General features: G+C 46.2%; 8 protein-coding genes across 8 annotated transcripts; 3 read left to right on the top strand and 5 right to left on the bottom strand.

The window, feature by feature from the left end:
* Positions 1-1,395: 1,395 nt before the first annotated feature.
* PPTG_07486 (hypothetical protein) lies at positions 1,396-2,319 on the top strand. Its single transcript, XM_008901765.1, has 2 exons — positions 1,396-1,500; positions 1,618-2,319. The coding sequence occupies exon 2, from the start codon at positions 1,811-1,813 to the stop codon at positions 2,177-2,179; it is 369 nt and encodes a 122-aa protein (XP_008900013.1). The 5' UTR covers positions 1,396-1,500; positions 1,618-1,810; the 3' UTR covers positions 2,180-2,319.
* Positions 2,320-2,450: 131 nt separating this feature from the next.
* On the bottom strand, positions 2,451-3,451 carry PPTG_07485 (hypothetical protein). Its single transcript, XM_008901764.1, has one exon. The coding sequence runs from the start codon at positions 3,258-3,260 to the stop codon at positions 2,751-2,753; it is 510 nt and encodes a 169-aa protein (XP_008900012.1). The 5' UTR covers positions 3,261-3,451; the 3' UTR covers positions 2,451-2,750.
* A 230-nt stretch (positions 3,452-3,681) lies between these two features.
* On the top strand, positions 3,682-4,433 carry PPTG_22123 (hypothetical protein; the record flags this gene model as incomplete). Its single annotated transcript, XM_008902017.1, has 3 exons — positions 3,682-3,700; positions 3,953-4,113; positions 4,317-4,433. The coding sequence occupies 3 exons, from the start codon at positions 3,682-3,684 to the stop codon at positions 4,431-4,433; spliced, it is 297 nt and encodes a 98-aa protein (XP_008900265.1).
* Positions 4,434-5,699: 1,266 nt separating this feature from the next.
* Positions 5,700-6,372, bottom strand: PPTG_22122 (hypothetical protein). The gene has a single exon (XM_008902016.1). The coding sequence runs from the start codon at positions 6,201-6,203 to the stop codon at positions 5,730-5,732; it is 474 nt and encodes a 157-aa protein (XP_008900264.1). The 5' UTR covers positions 6,204-6,372; the 3' UTR covers positions 5,700-5,729.
* A 452-nt stretch (positions 6,373-6,824) lies between these two features.
* PPTG_07484 (hypothetical protein) lies at positions 6,825-8,104 on the top strand (the record flags this gene model as incomplete). The annotated part of the gene is made up of 2 exons (XM_008901763.1): positions 6,825-7,343; positions 7,400-8,104. 2 exons carry the CDS (start codon positions 6,825-6,827, stop codon positions 8,102-8,104), a joined length of 1,224 nt encoding a protein of 407 aa, XP_008900011.1.
* Positions 7,549-10,238, bottom strand: PPTG_07483 (hypothetical protein). The gene has a single exon (XM_008901762.1). The coding sequence runs from the start codon at positions 10,159-10,161 to the stop codon at positions 8,206-8,208; it is 1,956 nt and encodes a 651-aa protein (XP_008900010.1). The 5' UTR covers positions 10,162-10,238; the 3' UTR covers positions 7,549-8,205.
* Positions 10,239-11,185: 947 nt separating this feature from the next.
* Positions 11,186-11,527, bottom strand: PPTG_07482 (hypothetical protein; the record flags this gene model as incomplete). The annotated part of the gene is made up of 1 exon (XM_008901761.1): positions 11,186-11,527. The coding sequence occupies one exon, from the start codon at positions 11,525-11,527 to the stop codon at positions 11,186-11,188; it is 342 nt and encodes a 113-aa protein (XP_008900009.1).
* Positions 11,528-13,056: 1,529 nt separating this feature from the next.
* On the bottom strand, positions 13,057-14,364 carry PPTG_07481 (hypothetical protein; the record flags this gene model as incomplete). The annotated part of the gene is made up of 5 exons (XM_008901760.1): positions 13,057-13,614; positions 13,682-13,862; positions 13,897-14,042; positions 14,087-14,143; positions 14,209-14,364. The coding sequence occupies 5 exons, from the start codon at positions 14,362-14,364 to the stop codon at positions 13,057-13,059; spliced, it is 1,098 nt and encodes a 365-aa protein (XP_008900008.1).
* Between the last annotated feature and the right edge of the window lie 1,546 nt (positions 14,365-15,910).

Here is a 15,910-nt window from a genome sequence, read left to right as displayed (position 1 = left end):
GGTACATTTCCGTCGATAACAGTGTTTTTCGTGCGTAAACCAGCGTTGGAAAGAGGAGATCACACCGCGACGAATCCGCCAATCAGCGCTTCTAAAGCGAGTCTGTAAGAAAAACCACGTTCTTGATTAGGGATACTGTTGCAATTATTACCAACGAGAGGAAGTATAAGTAAATGCAGACAATCCCTTTTGCATTAATAGTGGTACCGTGGGAAACCACTGTATAGTACATGTAGTGACCCCCCTAGGTAAGGAGGTTGGAGAGGTCTGACCGTCAGCATACAAGGCCAAGGCAAAATTAACTCTAATCTCCAGAGAGTACATAGTGATACAAAGTCAATAATTATTACTTTCAAGGGGTAACTTACTAAACATAGTATCCGTTTTGTGAGCCATTTCTGAAACGACATTTGATTCTTCCAGCCCCGCTTGCGATTCAACTCCGCACAAAACCGTGTCTAAAACTCGTCCATTGCTCGAGGCGGCACACTTAACTCGTCAGCATGAGCTGCAGACTGTGGTCGTCCCCTGTAATCGACCTTGCAGGTCAGCAGTGTAGCCGTAAAATCGATGACACCCTTGTAATGGTACAGCTCTAGATACATCATTTCTGGATCAAATTGAGAATTTCCCAGATCAAAACAAAATCAAAACGAGGAAACCTTCAATACATTATGCTTTTATCATCCCATCACCTCTGCTATTTAATAATATGTGCAGGTGCCTCAAATCTCACCCCCTGAAACGATTAGACGGGGCATTCGCATTTCTCTATAATAGCATTTCTCGTTTTGATTCTAGTTTGATCTGGGAAATTCTCAATTTGATCCAGAAATGGTAGTGTTTCCTCCGGACAGTACATGTATTTGGGATACGACTCAGCAGAGGATGGTAAGCATAATTCGGTAGAAACATTCCGGATGTTCAGATGCTTAACGCGTCCAAATTATTGCGAACTTGTCGTTCTAAGTTGTTGGACTTACAACTTTCGCAAATCGAAGTTGTCATCCCACGCGATAAAGTGATTATAGTTTTGGCGACTGTGCTGTGCGGCATTACGCCACAGATCTGGATAATGCGACTTAAATATGACGGGACATAGCAGGCAACAACAGAAGTAATAGCTAAATCACTAAGTCGATGTTAACTTTGATATGATAACGCCCGTATTGTTGTGTGGACTAGGAAATGTAGTACGCTTGTTGGTACTGTCGCCCGAAAGATTTCAGTCCTTTTCTATTGGCTTATATACGTTGTTTCTCGCTGCACTTACACGGCTAATCTCGATCGAGTTATCTCAGATCAGATCCAATAAACCTTGATACTAAGCATTTGTACTCACCAAAACTAATGCGAGCTAGTCGTTCAAGCACATCGTAAACGTTAAATATACATGTACCGTAAACTTCAAATCCGAAGATATACAGCCGGTTTTGTCCTCCCATATTGATCCCAAGAGTCCTGGGCCTCCATGGCGATGACAGAGTAACTCTAGACGAGGTTTGTTGGCTAACATCCCGGATCATTCTGCAATTCACGTCAAGGTCGTCAGGATGGTCGCTTCGACTAATTGGCGCCTTATCCGTCTTGTACTGCTAATCGTGATCGTCCTGCTAGGGGCCAGCAATGGTGCTACGGCCGCACACGCGATCGCGGAGCCAACCGCGGACGAGTCTAACTTGATCCACGACCCAGTACGCACGGACACTCGCGAATTGGCAGATGAAGACACAGATGAGGAGAGAAGAGGCGGTCGGGGTGGTGGTGGTGGTCGGGGGCGGACGAGGGAGAGCGAGAGGGACGACTTACTATGGAGGAGGGGGAAACCCAAGCATTGGACTATGGAACACGAACGGCGTCACGCGTTACGAGGAATGCGATCGCTTTACGAACTGGTGGAAGCGGCTCTTTAACAAGAACGTCAAGAAGTGCCCCAAGCGAGACGAAGAAGAAGAGTGGCGTCGTCTTCGAGGTTAATCGTCAAATGAACAGAGAGTCACGGTATAACTCCTCAATCCATCGTTGTACTGGAGCCATTGCTTATTACTTTGATCACTCGTGGGAAATCAAAAGTAAGGAGTCACCCGAATCGCTGCTCGACCTAACAGAGATACTTCCCAAATGCTTCTTGATGCACAATACTGAATGTGTTCTACATAAGTGGATAACACCGCTTTAGTCTTAGCACACTCGACAAAACTATTGATACTGACTCTATTGACCTCTATTGACTCAGCCACGTTCGATTAACCCAACTACTCATTGCAAAGTATAGTTCTTTACCGTCGCGACATAATGTGAATGAAATAGTAACTGAACCAAGAAGACAAGCTCGTTGTTATCGAGCAGGGTCCCCAACTATTAGCGAAGTACTGGTATCTTGAAAATAAAACTTTAGGTACGAGGGGGATTTTTTACAAGTCAAATTTTGTGTGGGGTACATATTGGAATGGTTCCCATTGTTTCGCTTTCGTGAGAGAACCTATAGGCTTGGTACATTGCCGAAATTCGACTCCAATTAGCGCAATCTGTTCATTGATATTTCGAAGAATCTGAGATGATTATCGTACTACATGCAGTACAACAGCAACCTACTAGTCTTCGTTTAGGCTATTGCAAGATGCGTTAGAGATACTTCCACTCTTTAGTTAATCTTGCGCAGGAAAACTACAATGAGCGGAACGACAAGAGGGGTATGGATTCTAACCAGCAAAGAATCGCCAATGAAGTGCTATCAATGACTTCACGTCTTAAGCTCGAAGTCGACGCCAGTCTTCTTCTTCTTCTTTTTTCTTTTTCGGGCACTTCTCGACGCTGCTATCGAAAAGCCGCTGCCACCAGTTAAAAAATCGATTGCATTCTTTCTCCTCGTGATGCGTGACGCCGTTCGTATTCATGATACCAGTGCTTGTGTAGGTTCCGCCGTATGGATACACGTGCCCTCCTCCTCCGCCTCCCGTTGTTGTAACTGCGTCCCCTCCGCCGCCTCCCGTTGTTGTAACACCATCCCCTCCACCCGTTGTAGTTGCATGGCCACCTGAGACTCCATGTCCTCCTCCTACGCCATGGCCTCCACCACCACCTCCACCTCCGCCATGCCCTCCACCGCCACCTCCACCGTGTCCTCCTCCTCCACCACCCCCTCCTTTTCTTTCCTCTAAAGTGGCGTCGTCATCGTTCGCTGTGAGTGCATTACCAGTGCTGAGGGAAGCCAGAGTGACCACAATGGCCAATACATGTAGAAGACGAAGCAAGCGCATTCTACTTGTTGGCCAGTTGTGTGGAGAGACGAGAGCAGATTGCGGAGTGATCCCGAAACCGGAATCACGACGCAATCGGTTCTCTTATCTGCATGTATCCATCGGGCCGAGCTGGTGTCGATGGGAAACAAAACACGCCGGCTGGCGGTATCTTCGGCTTTGAAGCTTGTGCAGCTATTCATAACGCACCATCAAAAACCGATGTTTCTCTCAGTAGTGATAGCATCACTGTATATCATAACATAGAGTAATAGATTTCTGAGGGTACATTAAAAAAACACATTACACATTCTCAACTTCTAAATAGCAAAATGCTAGTTCAATATGTAAAAAAAGTAAGTTTAAAAATGTTGCTAACCGATAAAACCAATATACTGATCGGGTTTAGGTATCTTGGTACCCCCGTACACCATTAATTCACATGCTGAACTTGCTCCATAGTAAGTGTCGTTTATATTGACTTGTGACCCTTTGAACTTACACTTTGACATATTGAACTTGTAATCTGCCATTTTGAAGCTGAAAAGGCGTAGTGTGATAATCTATCACTGGTAGAACACCAAAACGCCGTTCAAAATTGAGCGATATTTAGGCCGCGTCCAACAAAACGATCCTTACATACCCAAGTATGAGATGCGACATAGCAAACTTATTTTGAGCTATTGTTTCAACCGACATATTGTCGTTTTCAGCCAAGTTTCCAAAGTCGAGTCTGTTCGCGACCATTTGGTGCATCGCTCAGAACAACACCCCGCGAGATCTTTATATCGCCATGACTACCTGGACACCATACTTCATCAGAATAAAGCTGCTCGTGGAATTTAGAGCTACCTATCGTCACAGAGCCATCGACGTAAGAGGTCACAACCCAACACGCACACCCTAACACGGTTTTACACTGTCTTTACGGTTACTACAACTTTGGATACACAAGAAAAGAGTTAGCTCGTGTTTATGACTAGGACATCAAATTATCGGGAATTGGATTCATGTGCATGAAGACACAGGATGTTAAATCGAGAACGTATGGCGGACAAGATATTAACAGAATTTCAGCGCAAGTGGCTATACGATTATTACCAGCAGCACCCACTTGCATATATGGACCAGGCCCGTGACGCATTCACCCGTATGGATCAAACTTCCATTTTGATTGCATCAGTTGGACAATAACCCATGGTATTGGTTGGACTTGAAAGGCTTTACAGCGGCGAGCTTTACACATCAAGAAGAAAGATATTTTCCGTTTTGTGGAGGAATTAAATATTGTGAAATGGACTCAGAAACACATTGTGTTTACCGACGAAGTTTCATTTGATAATAGAGACATGGTAATAACGCGTGGCTACTCGATTCGCAAGAATAAGGTTGAAATTCGCTGTGACTGTCAGAGAAAGGCTCGTGTTTCAGTTCTTGTGTTTGCTGGTGTTAACGATACGGATGGGACTTTTGATCGAGCGATCTTCGTGGAGTGTTGCCGCAATTTTGCCTATTCAAAACAAGGAAAAATAAACAGCTTTTGATTGGTACCATTGGTGTTGGTTAGTTTATCTGAAAACAAAAGATATAAGCAAACTAGAAAAGACTATTTGGACCGGCCCCGAATTGGCATTTTCCCTTCTTGTTTTTAACGCTGCAGGCGAGGTTTCCGGAGGTGTACAATGCTGTCAGATTGTTGTTTTTTTGCCGCTTTCTATTGATTAATAACCAAGACCGAATAGAAAGAAACCTTTTACACTTTTTTAAATACGGATCTACCACTCTAAAGTGCGAAAAGCCTTAGTTTTACTGGTCATAACTTGATAACTGCATATTCCAAGGCCCTACATCGACCACTATTCTTTTGTTATCAATATGTACAGAGCGCTGCGCAGTCATATTTATGATAATGAGAGTTGCATACTTGGTTGACTCCAACAAGTGTCGATTTTTAGCCTGATCGTATGAGAAAATGTGTGTTAAAAACATTTCGTCTAATTGAATTAATATAATACATTACTAAATTGATTTACTTCTGCTACTACAACAAACAATAGTAGTAGTAGTAGTAGTTGTTGTTGTTGTTTTTTATAATAATAGTAGTAAAAAATACTAGTATCCCATTATATTATTTCTTTAATGAATGTTGTCTAGATTAGGATAAAATTGTCCGAAGGAACAGCAGCAGGCAAGTAATGTGTTTCCGATAGCTGAGCACTTCTGACGTCGAGAAAATACTGCTTCTCAAATTAACCAATTCACTTGGAATGCTGAGGTGGTAGCGGCGAGATGAAGTATTGCAACAGTACTGCAGGAATTGCAGTACATGTCAGAAAGTTAGAGTATTACTACGTGTAAGTCTGCGTGAACTGGGAGTGGGAACCGAAGAACTCTTTGCTCATTCACGTATGAAAAGCCGTCACAAGAGAAACCAGACAACGGATACGCATCGACTGAATTACTTCTTTATTATTTATAATGGCTTTCTGGCTATACTCGAAGTCTGCGCTTGTCTTCTTTGGTTTTCTTCGGGCACTTTGGAATGCTTTTGTCGAAGAGACGCCTCCACCAGTTGAAGAACCGATTGCATTTTTTCTCTTTGTGACTCGTGACACCATTCGTATTCATGAGCCCAATGCTCGTGTTGGGTCTACTTATGCCGCCGCCTCCTGTTGTTGTTGTTGAGTCGCCCCCTTCTATTCCTCCTGTGGTAATATGGCCTGCTCCACCTCCAACTCCTTGGCCGCCTCCACCACCGCCTCCTCCGCCCCCTCTTCTTTCCTCTAAAGCAGCATCGTCGTCGGACAGCTCCCGAGTAGCTTCGTGAAGGCTGGGAACTGCGTCATGCATCAAAGTCGATTTCGTTGTAGTTGTCTCGGTGACCTCATTCGCATTGGCGGAAATCTCATTGCTGACAGCAACCACGGAGACCGCAACAATCAATACGAGACGAATCCAGTGCATCCTACTCGGTGATCAGTTGATACAGTACACGAGAGAGCAGATTGGGGACTGATCCCGAGTTGGATGGCCCCGCACAGCCACTATTTACTGGCAGCTCATTGGCAGACATTGCGGGAAAGCCACACGCCGACTGGCGTTATCCTTGGCTTTGAAGCTTACCAACAGTGTGAGCGTTGGGACAGATAATCCTCTCAGTAGTGATATAATCAAATTATATCATATCATGGAGGACTTATGAGTCGATTAGTGTTAACTGCTGTGCATGTAGTTGCCCAAATTTGGAAAATAAATATGAAAGGATGCCTATCAAGTGCTCTTCTTGTAATATCGAATATTCCAAGACGCTTTGGCAAAAACCGCCAGCCCTTCACCAGTAGACTCCTTTCAGATCTTAGACAACGGGTAAGATGAAAAGGTATGATGCATGAACAACCTGTCCTGGAGTGCTGTCTTCGTGTATAGCTATTCTACCATATTTGCGTGGCTACAACGATCATCAGTCTTCAGGTATTCTGATCAATGCCAAGAATAGTCTGATCGCAGGAGCGATCGCTTGTCAGTCTAAAAACTGCCTCATATCATCGAAGCTATACCTCTCCGCGACGAATTGTCGAGTCAGTAATGGCAAGCTTGAATGCATACGCGCAATCTTTGCGGAGTGACAAACCGGCCACAAAGCCCTATGAGGAGGGTGTGCCATTCTTCGTGCCTCAACTCTCCAAGGTCAAGACCAACGTCATGTGCCAGGGCAAGACTGAGAAGCTTCTGTTCAAGTACGAGACTGACACCACCTACACAAGCCCAGTATCTCCAAAGAAAATCCCATATCGAAAGCAAGGCAACCGCAGTCTATATACCGAGGAAAATCTGCTGAAGCGTCAAAAACTGATGGAAGACCCGGGTGTACTTAAAGCCATTGAACGGTTCTGGGTTACATTTCCTTGTATACGTCAAGGAGGCGAGACGATCCCAATGCATGACTACGTGGACGTGTTCATGAAGTTTTACAAAGCCTTGGTTACTCCCAGTGAGTTTTCCATTGGTGAGGCACGGTACATCGTAGAGAAGGACTGGGCAAAAGACTCCATCGATGGCGAGAGCATGTCCAAACTGCTCTTCTTCGGGGCGCTATTTGAAGTGGTAAGTTGCAGAAAAAACCTTAAAAACTGTAAGGACTTATTATTCTATACTTATAGGCCGACATCTGGACCGTCGATATCGGCGCGGCAGAATACGTCGCCTTTCTCAACAAGCTCTTCGAACGAGTGACTATGGTCATCTACGACCATGTCAAGCTGCAGTGGATCACGATGTTTGCGGAGTTAGATAAAATCCGCTCGTTTGATGATCCAACCCCTCCCGACGAGGACTATAGTACCCAGAATTTCGATAGTAACAAAAAGATCGACGCAACGGGTCCAGAATTTGATGCGTCTCGGACACCACTTATGAAGAAAGGGAAGACACGATCGTCAAATTCATTGTTGTCACCACCCGACCCAGAGCCAACAGCACAGAACAATGAACGTCTTCCACCTCTTACATCCGCTCGTGGAGGGCAAACCGACAGTGAGAGCAACAGCGAAGACTGGGGATCCTCGATAAGTGACGAGTTCGATCATTCTTCTCGCTTCGAGCAAGGTCCAACCAAAACGAGGCTAGAACAAATTCTGGAAGACAAGCGACTGAGATACGATGACGATATGCACAGTGAGTCTTCAAGGACTAGACTCCCACGCCTTCATCTCCCCGAAGTCCCCTCGCAGCAGGTTTTACTTCCCATTCCGAGCATCTACTTGAATCCTGACTTGACTCACGTGCACGATGCAGAGCGTGCAGCGCGTAGGCGCCTTCGCGAGAAGGTCAGGATGGTACAGCGACTTCGTCGTATCACTTACTAAACTTCAGTACTGAGTACTTATTTAAAAACTCGGTTTTGTTAAACAGTTTTTCTAGCACAACCCAGAAAGATCACTCATTAGAGAAGGTTAACCTTTGAAGATTAACCCATCTTCTTCATCGCACGGTCCTTTCGGTTGTGGTTGGCTATCTTGGCCTTGTTTTTGTCTTTTCTAGCTCGTTGACGCTGTATCTGCTGCGACGTAGGAGCTTCGTCTGGTTTCTTCTCGCCTTGTTGCGTATTTTTCCGTCGATTAGATTTCTGCTTTGGACCTGATGAATTCTGCGAGACTCCAGTATAATTAGGGCGAGAACCATTATCACCAGAGCCATATTCCTTCTCTTCTTCATCTGCAGCCACATTCAATGGATTTTCACGATTTCTGTTCTTCATGCTCTCCCAGAATGCGTCCTTCTCCTCCTGTGCGCGGATCCTACGGTTCTGCTCTCGAATTGCGTCCTGGTCGTCGGCACTGCCTCCACCGCGGACACTGAAGGGCACAAAGTCGTCGAATTCGTCGTTGTAATCGTCGTCGTACTCGTCTAGTGTCGTCACTCCGTCCTCTCTGTCACCACTCGGCATCGCGTATTCATCCTCTTCCTCGTACATGACAACAAGCTGCTTCATCTTCTCAACCAGTTGTTGATCCTTCTTCGCGATTTGAGGATCATACGTCTTCTCCATCGCTTTCTTCCCCACCCACACACGACTAGGGTCAAGTTTCTTTGTCTCTTCAGCCTGCACTGACTTACCCGTGATCTGTGTTTCTAAATCTAAAAATTTAGAATCTGAACGTTTCAAATCGTGAGGTACGTCAATCAACACCGACGGCGGGTTATTTTCCAATAGGAAATTGATTGCAACCTCCACTTGTAGATTCGAACTCAAGAGACAAAGCTCCACGTAGCCATCACCCAAGTTCGGGAAGAAATCCTTCACCTGATTCACCATTGGAGCTAAATCCACGGGCTTCTTCTCTTCAACTTCGGATGCTTTCCACTCCTTCGCATCAGCAGAGAGCGTCGTGTTTGCCTTGGTCTCTGCGGCGAGATCGTCTTCCAGTAACATTGACAGAATACGACGTCGCGGAAGCTGCTCAATCACCATATCCAGGTACGAAAAAGTCTCTAAATCCAGTTTACAGCGATCAAAGAACTCCGACACTTTGTCCTTGTACTCGCACAAGTACCACAGATCACTCAGGTACGAGCCATGTTCAGCGCCGTCGTCTAAGCATCCGTTGCTCAGCGCGTGTAGTCCAGCCAGTAATTCCTCTCCACTAGACCCTGTCTTATGTTGCTGGTCCATTACAGCGTCTACACACCGTCCTAGTATCCGCAACAGTGCGTGTCTAGTCTCGGCGATCACTGGGCTCTTTAGAGTCTTCACCTTGTCGTCGAAAGTCGACAGATGACGCTGTAGCGTTGGTAGTGACGCCTCGTAGCAATGGACAAAAGCGTAGAGTATTGATTGGCTCTGTATCGCCAGCTCTGTCTCCATTTCCTTGCCATTCAGTAGTAGCAAGTGCGTTATCGAAGTGGACGCCGTCATACCTAGCAGCGATAGACTCAGATCCAAGCAACGATGAATCAGATCCGTCACTTGGTTACGCTTAGCCTGCTGTACTGCAGTGTGAAGGTCGTTAAGTTGCTGAATGTAAAGTTGCCGCAGCACGCCCAGAGTTGTCGGAAATGCAGCAACATTATCGACAACGTTGTCTAACAGCTCGCCCACAGCCTCCGCATTCTTGACGCCGTAGAGCTGACAGAAGGGGGCCAGGCGCGTCACATGCAGCAGACCACAGTCAGTTGCCAGTTGTAATAGCTGTGGTGCATCCACTAGCCGCAGAAACAGCAAGAACACAGTGTGACTGGCGATTGACAGTGATCTGGCCGCTTCGTCGTCGTCCTGGCCACGCGTCTGTAGCGCCGTCCCACGCGTGAAAAAGTCGTCAAGAAGCGGCAAAATCTGCTGAAGCGTGTCGGCATCACGGAGATAGCGCTCTAGTTCCTCATCCGAGGCTGCAACGAGTGGAGTTAACGTCGCTGCGAGTGTCATTCCGGCAGATCTGCGGAGTGTTGGCAAGTAAGTGACGCAGATTGACCAAAACAAACAGTGCGGTTGCCAATTTGTCGCATTTTAACAAATCAGCGTGAAGATGGATTTAGTGTGGTCAAAACATAAGAGTCGTGAGTGATGGTCATTAGAAAAGCAATAAAAAAAAGGTTCTTTTTTGGCCATTCCTTGTTGGTTCCAAATAGGGGTTTTTTGAAATGTGCTGTTTCTCTCATCTGCATTTGGTGTATGGAGTGCACCGAGACGTTGGAGTGTGCATATTGCATGCCCCAATAGGGCCAGTTTTGCTACTATGCCTGCGATTTTGGAGGTCCTGCAACTGCCCACTGATCACCTTCGAGAGATTTTTGGGGCTGATGTGCTCTTCTCAGTTGTATGATGAACTACGTAAATTCACACATGCTTTGATTGAGTTGCACTTGGGTCAATGCATGATAAGCTTTAGTTCATCACGTTGAAGTACTTGAGTTGATAAGTTAATAAACCCTAGTTCATCACGTTGAAGAAAAAAGCGAGTGCCGCGTCTTAAGTTTTGCATGATACCGCCTGACTTCAGGTGAGATTTCTCCACGGTTGGAAGAAGAACCAGACATAACGACGGTTTGATTGTGGGGAAAATCTACGAAGCGTCCAAACTGGAGCCACCATCCAGAGAAAGAATATAGAGACACAAGTTGTATAACTTATGGCGATCTGAGATTAAGTTTTGAGCTGCATCCTTTGCAGCACTTATCGAATTACGGGGGACAGCGCACAGCCACCGCGGGTGGACTTGCTGAAAAACAGTGAGGAGATCTCCACGTGAGTTGTTGATCCAGGACTTCATGGTCGCGAGGGTGTCTTTGACTGTGGAGGTATCGCAGCATCCGAAGCGAGCGTAATTCTTTGTCCAACCCTTTACAAACTTAGTTTTGTAAGGCCACCCGCGTCTATCCAAATATTCCCCCATAGCTTCGCTCGATCTGCGAAGCCCAGCATTTCGCTCATTAAACTCTTCTTTTGTTTCCTAATTAAAAGCCTGTTCGAACTGGTCTACAAACTTGGCCACTGCCAGCGAACGCTTGGAGTTGTTGCTGATTTTCTTCTTGTCCTGGGCTTCTACATTGCGTTTGACGTGCCAGCGACATAGCATCATGTCGCTCTCTGGAAAAGCTGCATTTGTGCAGGCAATATCGCGACCTGTGACAGCGATGCGAGCTAGAGGCACATCGGTCGTTATCGTCAAACTTTTGAGCTCGTTAAAACCCCAAATGACATCCGGTTCATCTTTTTCTCCATGTACGAAGATTTGAGCAAATGGTAGGATAGTATTCATGTTGGTTAGTAAAATAACATTCACCAGTAGCATGTTGTAGCGGTTGGTTTGTTCGTACGGTCGACCATTAACAAGTCCATGAAGTGCTTAGCGAGTGCTTTGATCTCACATAATGTATCGAAGTCGATCAGTCTCTTGGTCGACGTCGTACGAGTAGTGATATTCAAGTTTCTTCAAAAGCTCAACCAGAGCGTCGAACATTAGTTTTTGCCGCCAATAACCTGGATTTTGCATTGGAGATGTCCTTCGGTAGTGTTAGCGTGGCTTCATCAGAGAGTATCAATTTGAATGGATTTAATGCAACCAGAAAAATTGTCCTGCATCCAAAAAAATGTCCTACATCTACGTCCTACAAAATGCCCTGCAAACACTGAAGTGTCTACAAAATGTCCTAAATTTAGGTGCATTACCATTTTAGGTGAGCTAGAAGAGCACCAATAAATAATAAATAAATAAATAAATAAGTGACCAGCAGCGGTTCGCTTCGCTCGCGATATTCTGTGGATTTTATATCCAGAGTTTTAGCAGAGGTGCGATTCTGCCTAAAAAAACTCTCTTTCTTTATTTCTAATACTAAAAAAAAAGGCTTGCACTCTCTTTGTGTCGGCGTTTTACTGTATGACTCGATATGCCTGTGATATCAGCGAATCACATGGATTTACTAAGCCAAAGTGGTGCTATTTCCTCTGAATTTAGGTGGGCTAGCTAGAGATGTAATTTCTTCACCATACAAAGGTTGTTATAATTACCTCCTGTACTAAATTTCCTCTACACACTTAGAATTACCCAGGTGAATGTTGCTTGTGTCGGCCAGGAGCAACATTCATAACCCAATAACCCAGTGAATGTTACCAGGGCTAAATAAAAAATTTGATTGACTCTCTGGGTTTTACAAGAATGGTCGGCGCACATGCAAATACCCCTCTGTATTTTGCATAAATGCTTGGGGCTTTGGGTACCACTGAGCTTCCCTCGTCAGTGACTGAAGCGCTCTTGCGTGACAGCAACGCTCTTGCGGAGATCAGCGCTCCAGTTTCGTTCGCAGTGACTCGATCACATCGATCGACATTTAGCTGGTGCACAAAGTAGATGTGCTTAAATCGTTACGTATATGAAGAGTGATCTTGTTTATGGTGGATCTAAAAACTTGAATTCAAATCTTGCCTCTCTCAAGTTTCATTTCGAATATCGGCCAAATCCCTTCGAGAACATGCTACGTCTATGGGATGACTTCAGCGGTCATTGGATCGCCGACGTTACCCAGTGGACAGAGAAGATGCCAGAGCTCGCATGCAGGAGCTCGCAATGTTGATCGGAGCCTTAACCAAGTCGACGTAGGTCATCACCAGGGGAGTCGAACTGAGGAATATTATCTTCTATCGGTCGTACACCGTGCCGTTGGACACAAGCAGAAGAAAAAGCCGATCAACCAAAAAGCTGTGCGCTCGAGCTTTGACAAACAACCGAATCATCCAGACGTACCGAGACTTTTTCATATCCAGCATTCAACTCACAGTAAGTCTCGGTTAACTCGAAAAAATACAGCAACTCATCTCCACAACCTACTCCGCCGACAAAGGCATCTCCATGTCTCCACTGAATGTGGTGCGGATATGTGAAATTCCGACCGTACGGACACGAAAGTTCACTAACCGGAACATGTTGCTGATTTGCAGGCCTCGGAGCTCGGGGTCGTAGGGCAGCGGAAGGTTGAGTCTGCTGTAGACCTTCTGGATGCTGCCCATTCCCCACTCCGCTGTTTGACGAACGGAGGTTATCGCGTTGTGCATTGTGCGAGCTGCGCTACGTAGTGATGGGGCAATACGGTCGATGTCACCGTCCTTAAGCGGCGTGAGAATGCGCCCTGTCATCGCTGCTGAACAGGGGAAAGCAGATTCGGACACTACGTTCATCCGGCGGTCTGGGCGGTACTTGTGGCTCAACAACTTGTTGCGGAATCCGAGCGACGTGTCAGCATCATTCCACGAGCCCGGACAATTGTGCCGACTCCAGATGATGCAGCCGTTTGCTGCGAAGCAGATCGTCCCCGTGACGAACACTGCGTGAAGCCAGCCATTGTACATGGCGTTTTGTAAATCTGCGTTAGACGGCTGCATCACCTACAGTAGTATATAGATACGATGAGATAACATGATAATACAAAGTATAGAATACGGTTGTTCTCACCCGGAGGTTTTTGTCATCGGTGAACCCAAACGTGTATTTCAGCAGTGGTTCTCGTGCTTCCACTAGACGCGCAAGTTCTGCTTGTTCAGGAGCTGACGGCCACGCAATGCGAGCGGGTGGATACCCTTTCAGGGCTGCAGCCAAAGCCTTCTCGGCTTTCCGTAGTGTACGCGCCAATGTGCTGGGAGGCAATCCAAACAACATGCAAATGGTACTATTCACCGCCGAACTGGTGTAATAGCAGAGCACGATGACCAAAACTTGGTGAAGGTATCGCAGTTTTGGCGGTCGGCCTCAGGAAGATGGAGAAGGCATACGATAGAACAGCGAGAAGCGTTGTATGAGCTGGGAGAACGCCGATCTGCAGTTTGCACAAAGAGTACACTATTAGTACATACTTCTAACCTCATCGACAGACAAGTAGCCACGTGCCTCGTCGAACTCGTAGTGTTTAAAACGTTCCTGTCGTCGCCAAACGCGTATAGCCCCATCCAAGCTGACTCAGTAGGCCTATCAAGGCACCGTACCGTCAGGTAGTGCTGCGAGCGCATTGCCACCTTCCAGGTCTCTTCAATCAGGAGCTGGAAGACCTCCTGCTGAGCTTCCGCAACCTTCTTGTCGTGGTTGGTGACCGCTTCGTCCAAACACAGCAACAGCGCAGTAGACACAATATCGCCGTCCATTCTTGATCCGAGTTTCGCGCCAAACTGCTACTGATTGAAAGCGGAAAGATCCACAAAGGCATTGTTCTGTTAGACGTGGTGGGTACACTGCAAATCTCGTGTAGTGTAGAAGTAGGGACACTTACGTCGGGACAGACTTAACTGGAATAATACATTTGTGGTAGACGCTAGCGCTGGTATATCAACTTATATCTTGTCTAAGTCGAGTTTATCGACTGCAGATATGGCGGGTGCTTACACTATTATTGGTAGACGTCCAATAGCGTGGATGAATATTATGCTAGTCGGATCTATTAGAGTGTTGTGAAGCGAATTCGTTGGGGGAGGGAGCGACACAACACATGAATTTGAAATCTGGGTTTGATGAGTAGGGGTGGGGGTGGGGGGTGGGGGGCAGGGCGATATAAATCGATACGCTTGAAAAGACTCGGCTCGCGTCTGGAGAGGGGGGAGATGTCTTTTGTTGGACACCGTGAGTTCAATTAGCTGGTGTACACACGGGCGGCCATGCACCACCCGGAAAGTGCCTGTACAAGCACGACGGTCAGCTCTAGTGTAGACAATTTATCTTGCTTCTTGCCACAACTTGTGTATTTTTGGGAGTGCCCGCACTAAAATCACACGAAACCCCCCAGCAAAATGGTCCCCGTGAAGGAGGTACGAATATGGGCGGCCTTCCGCTCAGCCGGGAAACTTGTAGAAGACGCAGAAGATTGCCATCACAGCAGTAGTCGTAAGTATACAGTGTAGCGATCACTTCTGCAACCTCGGAGCCAAATTGTGCGCTTAGCATGAGCACCTTCGACAAAGCACGGATCACAACGCCGAAATGTTTGCAGCGAACCGTCCCAGCTCGGATAATTCGAGTTTTGTACTTCCACCAGTGGTTATCCAGATAAATGGATAGTCGCACATTCAATCCCAAAGCCGTTGGCGTCTTGATTCAAAATCCTGTTCGGTTCTGGCATCCACTGTTTCATAAAAGGCCGTCATGAATGCCTCAGGCTGCCACGCATTTTCGAATTTAGCCTGACCCGGAGCAGGATTAGGATCAAAAACCTGTCCAAAATTTGGCGTGTTTTACGAATGACATTCTTGTTCATATATGTAATTTACACAAGAGGGAGGGATTGCCAGGAACAACGCTGTCCACCGCGTTCATTGAGGCAAGTTCTCTATACCTAAGAGCGACAATTGGGAAAGCAATATTCATTTCATCCAAAACGGTCCGTAGCGTGTTCATTGCCCATATGTAGTCCTCTTCTTTTTTCTGGAAAGCCAGCACTGGGTTACAGGTAGCACAGTGTGGAATCCAGTTAATGCGATAATTTTGAACAACGGCAACTTGTACTAGTTCGTTTTGTAGGCGCAATCCATTTCAAGACTGTCAGGGGTGGGCCAAAAACAAGTACAGTAGTTGTTGGATTATGGATCCGCTTCGTATCGGTAGTAAATTCGTCTTGATCCATCCGTTTAAATAAAGCTTTCACCACGGTTTGCGTGGTGATTTCGCGACGTCGAGCAGCAGTTCTCATATTCGCTATGT

This window comes from Phytophthora parasitica (assembly GCF_000247585.1).
Source record: "Phytophthora parasitica INRA-310 unplaced genomic scaffold supercont2.12, whole genome shotgun sequence".
Taxonomy (NCBI): Eukaryota; Oomycota; class Peronosporomycetes; order Peronosporales; family Peronosporaceae; genus Phytophthora; species Phytophthora nicotianae.
This window is presented reverse-complemented; position numbering and strand designations above follow the sequence as displayed.